We start from the raw sequence: 8707 nt of genomic DNA on the forward strand, positions 1-8707 counted from the left end.
CCTGAATTTATAAAACCGTCTTTCTTTTCTTGTCTCTTTTATTTTTCGTTTACTTTTCTTGTTCTGTCATTTCGTCATTTCCACCCTTCTCTTATTCTCATATTGAGCATTACTGACCAAAACTAGCACAAAAGTGAGACAGGCAGGGGATAAACCGTATATACTAAGCCTCATACGTGAGACTGGTGTTCAACTGTCCCAGTTCTTCAAGTCTTAACCATTTACTGCCAAATGCTTCAATGATTGAACCATAAATATCAATGCTCTTCTGCTTCCGTCCCAAAGCTGTAGGAACAGAAACATTTTCAGAACCTTTACTCCTATCTGGAACTGTAGAATACAATTCAAGCTCCGCCTTGCTGTTTCACAGAGGAAAGGCGTCCTAGACTCAAAGGTAACAAAGGAGAATCTGGAAGTTTAATTAATACATGCGAATGTTTTTCATCATACCTAGCTTATAACATAAGAACGATAGTAGGCTGAATAAGCATTAGAATAGCTGCCAAACGCTCAAACCAGATCAATTTGACCTGTCTCCACAAGAGGCTTTATTGACTTGTAAGGTAAAGCATACAGATCGTCAGCTTCAATGTTCACAGGCTCTTCCGCGCTGTCATGTTGGCAGATTTAGTACAAATCAGTGAACAGAAAAATAAACATCAGGCATCATAAATAATTACACGTTCAAGAGAAAAACAAATTGCCTGTCATCAAGCTGGAAGGCTCCTAAAAATCTCTTGCTTCTGCAGATGACGTAAGTGTCGAGCCGTGGCTCAGGAACTACAAGACATCACAAAAGAATATACAATAACTAGTCCCAATGGTTGAACCAACACATATATTGCCAAAGGGAAAAATGCACTTTTCATCCTCAAAGTTTAGATTGTTGACCAATTTCACCTCAAAGTTTCACCCAAAACACATTTCATCCTCAAAGTTCTGTAATTTTGACCAATTAAAGACAATTGACGGGAAATGAAGGATAATTATTTAATTTGGACGGAACTTTGCACGTGAGAAGCACGCTCCATCAAATCCAACTTTACACCCAACAAAAAACGGGTCAAACCGAACGAAAATTTGGAAAATAGCAAAAGGGAAAAGCTCCATTCTTCTCCATTCTTTTAGGAACTTTGGGAAGAAAACCTTAGTGCGGCTGTCAGTCTTCAAGTTCTGGAAATAGCTGAGAAATTTTCAAGAACTGCTGCATCCCACAGCATCGCAACTGATTATGGGAAACTTGACTGCCTGAATTCTATATTTACGAATGCCTTCTCTCGTAATCAACCCCTGGCATTCTGGAAAGCTCTGTTCCCTGTGTTCAACAGTGTCTTTGAACTCCATGGAGCAACACTAATGGCAAGGGAAAATGATCGATTCTTGAAGCAAGTTGTTTTTCATCTTCTTCGTCTTGCAGTTTTTCGAAATGACAGTATCACGAAAAGAGCTGTTACTGGCCTACAAATACTTGTCCGGGTATAGTTACTGATTTACTTAGGATAGTTATATGGTTCCAGCAGTAAATATGCTTCTTGACATGTTGAGTAAAGTTTAGCTTTTTCATGTTGTAGAGCTCTTTCTCCTACTTCACGCAAACAGCTAGGCTAAGGGTCATGGTAACTATTACTCTTTCTGAATTGATATCTGAAGTTCAAGTGACTCAGATGAAATCTGATGGAACACTTGAAGAAAGTGGTGAAGCGCTCTTAGAATATCGTTGAGGGAAATGGCAGATGAATCTAAGAGTCCTAACTTGTTAAATGATTGTGGTCTTCCAGATAATTCACTTGTCTCTGTTCCTCAAAATTTATCAGAGAACCATTGGTCCTGGACTGAGGTCAAATATCATGCTGACAGCCTTCTTTTGGCTTTTGATGCTAGCTTGGAACATGTGCTTCTGGTATATTTGATGTTATGATCAATCCTACCACATATAATATGCATGATGAATTTTTATTAATATATGGTATTAATCAAAAAATCTTCTAGGCATCTATTATGACTGTGGATCGATATGCAGCAGCAGAGGGCTTTTACAAACTTGCATTGGCCTTTGCTCCTGCAGGTTGGGGCTGAAGTCAATCATTTGGTCGATTAGAGAACAGTAAAAACAATACACACTTGACATATGCTACCGTTAAGGGAACAGCCCATGAAGTCCCCTTCACTTCTCCCTCCCAAGCTCTCACACTTTTCAAAGCATTTCTAAGTGGACATCCTCCCCCAAGAACCAGTAATATTTGAGTTGGAAATTGCTGGGTTGAGTGCTGTGCTATACGTTGCTATTCAATATGGAAGCTTTTGCTTCGGATTTTAACTTACCAAGTCAGCTAAATGTGCAGTTCGCTGTGATGATACCACATACAGAGCAATGAACATGAATAATACTACACTGCTCCAATCAGAAGATTGAAGAAAATTGTTGCAACAACAATGTATGCTATCGTCTTCAGGGGATGCTAAGTAACAAATGCATTCGAAACCTAGTAACTTGTATATGATAGCTGTTGAATTCAAACCAATGGCCCCAATTTCTGGCCCCTTATATCCTTACCCTGTTACCTATGCATAATGCATGGTGGAGGCGAGTTGAAGTTGCATATTGTTTCGTAACTAAATTTTACTTCACATAAGGGATCTTTGTAAAAGAAGCCAGGCAAGCTTTCCACAGGGTTAAACTATTTTATGAACTGTTCAGCTCTAAAGGGACTAGTACAATAGTAACTCCAAAAAGAAGAGTACCAGATATAAATATAATACTAGCATATATACACGAAAAGGATTTAACTTCCTGCATGACGCCCCCTAACTTCAGTAAAGATCACCAGGGAAGTAATAGCACGCTAGTTGTTTTGACAACACTACTAAAATTACAGAAGGCGTTCCAGATCTTTATATAATGTGGTTACTGCATTTGTGTGATGCATATCAGGAGATGCAGTCTTGGGCTGAAGCTGCACAAAAAATTTTGGGGTTGCAGAAGGCAGAGGGGAGAAGGTAGAGGGAAGAAGGAGAAGAATGTTGGTTTTTGTCCATTGCAAATTATTGTTCCGTTAAAAAATGGCTCCATTCGGTTTTACCCATTTTTTGTTGGGTTTAAAGTTGGTTCTAATGATAAATTTGCAAATTCCCGTCAATTGTCCTTAATTGGCCAAAATTACGGAACTTTGAGGATGAAATGTGTTTTGGGTGAAACTTTGAGGTGAAATTGGTCAGCAACCCAAACTTTGAGGATGAAAAGTGCATTTTTCCCTATTGCCAAAATTGAAAGTTGTCAAGCTATACTCAGGTTTCAAGGAAGAAGTATGGATGCAGGATGAACTGGAGAATTCATCATGTAACATACAGCAGGATCACCTAAAGCTTCTAGAGAAGCAGTATCCACAATAACATTCTGTTCGAAAGCCTCTACTCCAAGGATAACCATATAAAGATCTTCAGTGCACAAACAACTATACTTAGGTTTCTATCCTCGATTCAGATTTTCCAGTCAACTCCTAACTCCACAAAACCTGTGTTTCTGTTCATAATTCAACAAACTTTCTAATAATGTTGTGTAATTAGTTCCTTAATAGCTCATATTTAAACTTTTGCTTTTAGAAAATTTAGTTGAAACACTATAAAGTTGCTCAAGTACCACAAACAAAATCTTTGGTACAAAAATTACGAGGCTTGAGAACAAGGTGGATTATAAGCTTGAGTGTTATAAAGAACAAAATGCTATAGTTTTTCAATTAAACCACTGAGTAGCAAGTTTTATTGATGATTTTCATAATTCAGCCTAATCCATAATTGGTAAGCTCAGTCTTTCCAGCATAACTCTGAACATTAAAGGGGCTTTAGTATGCTTTCAATGGAGTTGGAAACTACTTTGGACCAGTCAAAGTAGTCACATACCCCAGAAAGCCCCTTAAGATCAGCTCTGTTTCATGCATGTACTTACTCTTGGAAGACGTTTGGACTTCAGGATTTTCCTTTCGTTCCCTGTAGGGATTTTAACTTCAGAACACAACAACACTCAGTCAAAAATAAATGTATGGGTTTTCTTTTACATTAATTTGAGGATAAGCTTTTCTTCCGTGGGAACTTTGGAAACTTCAAAATGATATCTTTTCTTTAATTGTTCTCTTTTTCTTTTATGTTCTCTATTGCATCTAATTCTATCAGGAAGCCTTTTAAATTCTTTTATCACCTAAGAAAAAGCTATGTGAAATTTTAAAAGGAGCTGACAATAAACATAATCATACTGTGCCAATATACTCCAAAACAAAGACACGCTCCCTCACATGCATAACCAAAGAAATCTGTCATACACAAAGCAAGCATACAAGCATAACAGCAAAGAAAAAACAAATACAGCAACTCAAATTGACAGACTCCTAACAGTATAAGAGGTTTACCCATGTCATCCTCTTCACTACTTGAAGATTGCTTTAAATGAGACTTGTAACTGCTAGGCAACTTTGAAAGAACAGATTGATCCAAATGCTTTTCCATGTCTTCTATACACCTGAACTCAGTCAATTACAAGACACCCAAATCAACAATATACCTACAAGATGTATTTCACAATAAGAAGAATCATTCTCCCTTTACCTTTCAGCAAACCTTTTCTCCTGTCTGGAAAGCCGATTCCATAACTCGGCAGTTTTCTGGATGTGAAACACATACTTCTCAATCTGAAAATACAGAAAAATTAATCCACAGGCAGAAGATATTTGAATTAGATGTCTCACAAGATGTGGAAGAATCTATCATTCTGTCAATTTCATTTTCAAGTAGTCAGATCAAATGAGATTCGTAAAGTTCTAGGTACCCTGGAGTTCACATGGTATATGTAGGAAGAGCTCCACATGGTATATGTAGGAAAAGCTCCCTTGGATTACATTTTCTAGATGATTTTTTCGAAAAAAATTAATCTAGCACTTTGTCTGTAGAAGTATATGAGCTAAACATGACAATTGTGAAACTGGTTTAAATAAACTGAAAATCAAAGGACAATTGCATGTATGAATCAATGTAATACAAAGAACAAAATGGGCCTTATTCATGGCTACCTTTTGAAGACGAGTCCGTAGATATGACCTCAAGAGAAAGACGGTCCTGTCCAAGTCCATCTGATAAAGAGACACTGTGAGTGGATCAATGCCATTTCTTGTGAATTCTCCCACTGTCTCTTCCTAAAATATAAAGTAAACCAGCTTGTGAGTTATAGAAATCAGACCCCAAAATTCAACCCTGCGAAACAAACAACTCGAAAACTAGTCCTGCATCACGGCTTCACCATGTTCAACTATGTCACTTCTGTTGTGCTTTTGGTCACAACTAGGGCACATAAAATTTTAGAACAAATAGAACATTTAATGAGAGTACCAGCAGCAACCTTTTAACTATATAGCCTACCGCACTTAAAATTCCATATGAAATAATGCTATGTTAGTTCATCAGATCAGAGTAAATCATGAAGGCAACACCTCATCTGGACAATACAGGCATACTAAAGATCCAAAAAAACAGATAATCGCCAGAAAAGAAAAAGAAGAAAGGAAAGTGCATTGAAAATGATCAGGACTTTCCATTTCACAAACATGTTTGTTTGGATTGTAAGTTATTTGGAATATTTTTACTGTAGCACTTTTTGTAACGTAATGTATGTGAGATAAAAAGGTGTATTGGAAATTGTAATGATGATGTAAGCAAATAAAATTGGGAAAATAATGCTCAATCCAAACAAACCCATAATCTGACTAGATCCATACAGGCTCATCAACAACCTTAAGCCATTCTGACTAGATCTTCCTTTAAAGTACCAGTAGTTCCTTAGGAGAACAGAAAAGTTTCAGATATCGCATATTGAGTAACACAACGAGGGTTTAAAGATTTAGCTGACATGGTATTGAGTAAAACACTGAGGGTTTAAAGTTTCAGTAAGACAATGAATTTGAGCACCTTCAAAAGAAAACTACCACAGATCAAGGTAATGCAAAACAATAATAGACGAACTTTGAGTGGACAAGCTGGAGAACTAAAAACAATAATAAGAGATGAAAACATCATTTCTTTAAAGCATGTTTGGCAACGTTCAATTAATACCTACAAAATCTACAGAATATACCATATATAACAAAATCATACATCTTAATCCAGCATACAAACCAAATGCTGAAGACCAATTAAAGATGGAGGACCTAATACTGGAACAGAAGGGAATAAATTATAATACAATTATCTAACACAACTCCAAAATTGTCAAATACTCTTTATTCTCTAAGAAACTACTTTTCCTGTAAGTAAACAACAGCAGTTTAAGAAAAATATCTACATTCTATCAAAGGAACATTTACAACATCTGGGGATTCATAGAAGGCATAATACATGTGAAGTTTCATACCATCAATTTAATTTGTTCACGTGACCTTTGAATCAGAGCGGCCTCAAATCGAAGAATTTGTGGGGCAGCCTTCTCATTCTGCCAAGCACGTTTCAAGAGTTCTGCATCTGTTGTTGAAATCAATGACTCGTAATCGTCCATTGTCGAGTATCCTGAGGATCCATCTTGTGCACCAGTCTCCATCTGATCCAAACTCTACACACTTCCTTCAATCTTTGACAATGATACCTCTTTTTTCCAAGACAACAACATTTAGCAACTCTTTTTCTTTTCAAATTCTACTACAAACACAAAGTTATAAGACCCAAGTATATCTATCAATTCTTGGCCTTTGGCATCCTCCATGAAATATTCAAGTCCATAGGGTGTTCGCATAACAATAAATTCTAGAGTAAAAGAAAACAGAAAAACATAAAGTATCATCTTGGTTTAGATGAAAAGAAGAAAATTCATCAGGATTAAAAAAGGTTCATCACCTTTGGGGCATTTGATGAAGTGGACCATAGACATAAGCATGAACAGTAGGTATTTGGAAATAAACCAAGCAAGACTAAAACTAAAGACAAATAAAAAGGCTTATCACTGAGACAATTCATCAAACAGCTCATAGGCATATACATCAACGACCCTGATCAGTCCCTCAATCGTGTACTGGCCGGCCCCAAAATTTTATTTAACAAATAATTCAAGCTCTACAGCTCGAACCCACCGACAAATTTCAAATTTATTTGAACTAAAATCGTTCAAATTCACTATAAGAGCACTGTAACATGAAATGATTTCAGCAAAGAAGAAACTCACAGTAAGCTCCGGCTGTGGTGGAGGCCTGGACTTCTCTAGCAGAGATAATGGCGGAGCCGTGGAGGCAGGTTCAGGAGTATAGTTTTCTCTCTCTATATTCAGAACCCAAATCTATACTGTGCATCTGTAGAATCTAAAAACTACGAAGGCTATGTTGGATCGCTAGATCTTCGGATGCGGAAGCGATATTGGGAGAAAGAAAAGTGTTGATGGATCAAATTTTCAAAATTGTACTCTTAATTTCGCGGCTCCACCTGGAAATCGGTATTGAAATCTTGACGTTTAGTTGTCGCGGGAAAATTTTGTGCTTATTTGCTATGCTAGTACCAACTTTTAAAATTTTTTAAAATTTTTATCAACCTTTTTGCATCTTTTCGATGCTTCCACCAAATTTTTATTTTTACACTCCCTCCATCCATTAGGTTTACGTGTTGCTATTACGGAGTTACTGATACAAAGGAGCCGCTTCAGTTTTAGTAACTATTTTCTGGTGATTGACTGGTCAATCACTCCTTTTCTTTTTTTTTTTTTTATAACGATAACATTTGTATAACCTAATCTATCCTATTCTACAGGAAGGGGAGTCTAAGAAGGCTATTCTACTGGTCAATCACTCCTTTTCCACTTAGACAATGTGTGGTTCTTCAAAGTAAACTCAATAATTTTCTCACTTACGTGTTATCATATTTTGTTAATAACTCTAGGTGAATTTTTAGTTTATGATGGAAAAAAAAAGGAATTCTACAACGGGACGATTTTCGGAGCTTGTTCTACAAAAGGGGTTTTCGCATTCCCCGAATGCGAGGTCAGTGAGACCGAGCTCCCAAGGCGCGCCAAGACCCCATTTTGAAAAAAAAAAAAGAAGAGAGAAAAGTGAGTCAAGCAGAACGCAATATCGAAATCTAGCTGTCGAACAGCAAAACAAAGAAAACAGAGCTGCCGAACATTTGAAAAACAAAGAAAACAGAGATGGGTTCTGCACATCGAAGCATCCAAAGACTTTTAAGCATCCAAAGACTGGTTCCGCGAGTGCCGACCCAAAATTTGCCAGCATTGACGTTGCCGTCCCATTGCGACTCTCAAACAGCATAAAGGTGAGCCTTTTCCACTTGCAATGCCTCACTTATAGCCTTTTAAGTTTAATTAATACTTGAATACTTGAATCCAAGGACAAATTCAGATTTGTTGTGAAATTTGGGTTTAAATTTGATGTGGATTGTGCTTATTTTTGCATTTTTTGTGGTGGATTTGAGGATATACGTTACATTTTTCGAATTCTTGCAATTTTCCTGTTTCCAATTTGTTGCAGTTTATTTGCAATTTCTGCAATTTGTGCAGAAAAAGCATGATCCGAGCTCGGATCCGACTCAACACAGACGGATCCGACCTCGGATCCTTTGAGGATAAAGGCGAAATTGGGTTATACGATCTCGGATCCATAGTTGTTCACTCAGATCCGAGGGCTCATCTGATAATCTGTTGAGACAGATCCGAACATGAATTGGATCCGATGGA

The 8707-nt window shown here is 37.2% G+C and overlaps 1 protein-coding gene across 1 annotated transcript; it reads right to left on the reverse strand.

Annotated features, from left to right (window-relative positions):
- Positions 1-220: 220 nt before the first annotated feature.
- Positions 221-7496, reverse strand: LOC113715152 (DNA replication complex GINS protein SLD5-like). Its single transcript, XM_027239371.2, has 7 exons — positions 7193-7496; positions 6392-6621; positions 5058-5180; positions 4597-4679; positions 4401-4510; positions 705-780; positions 221-610 (listed from the first exon to the last, which is right to left on the reverse strand). Exons 2-7 carry the CDS (start codon positions 6572-6574, stop codon positions 511-513), a joined length of 675 nt encoding a protein of 224 aa, XP_027095172.1. The 5' UTR covers positions 6575-6621; positions 7193-7496; the 3' UTR covers positions 221-510.
- Between the last annotated feature and the right edge of the window lie 1211 nt (positions 7497-8707).

Source organism: Coffea arabica, chromosome 10c (genome assembly GCF_036785885.1).
Source record: "Coffea arabica cultivar ET-39 chromosome 10c, Coffea Arabica ET-39 HiFi, whole genome shotgun sequence".
In the NCBI taxonomy this organism is placed as follows: domain Eukaryota; kingdom Viridiplantae; phylum Streptophyta; class Magnoliopsida; order Gentianales; family Rubiaceae; genus Coffea; species Coffea arabica.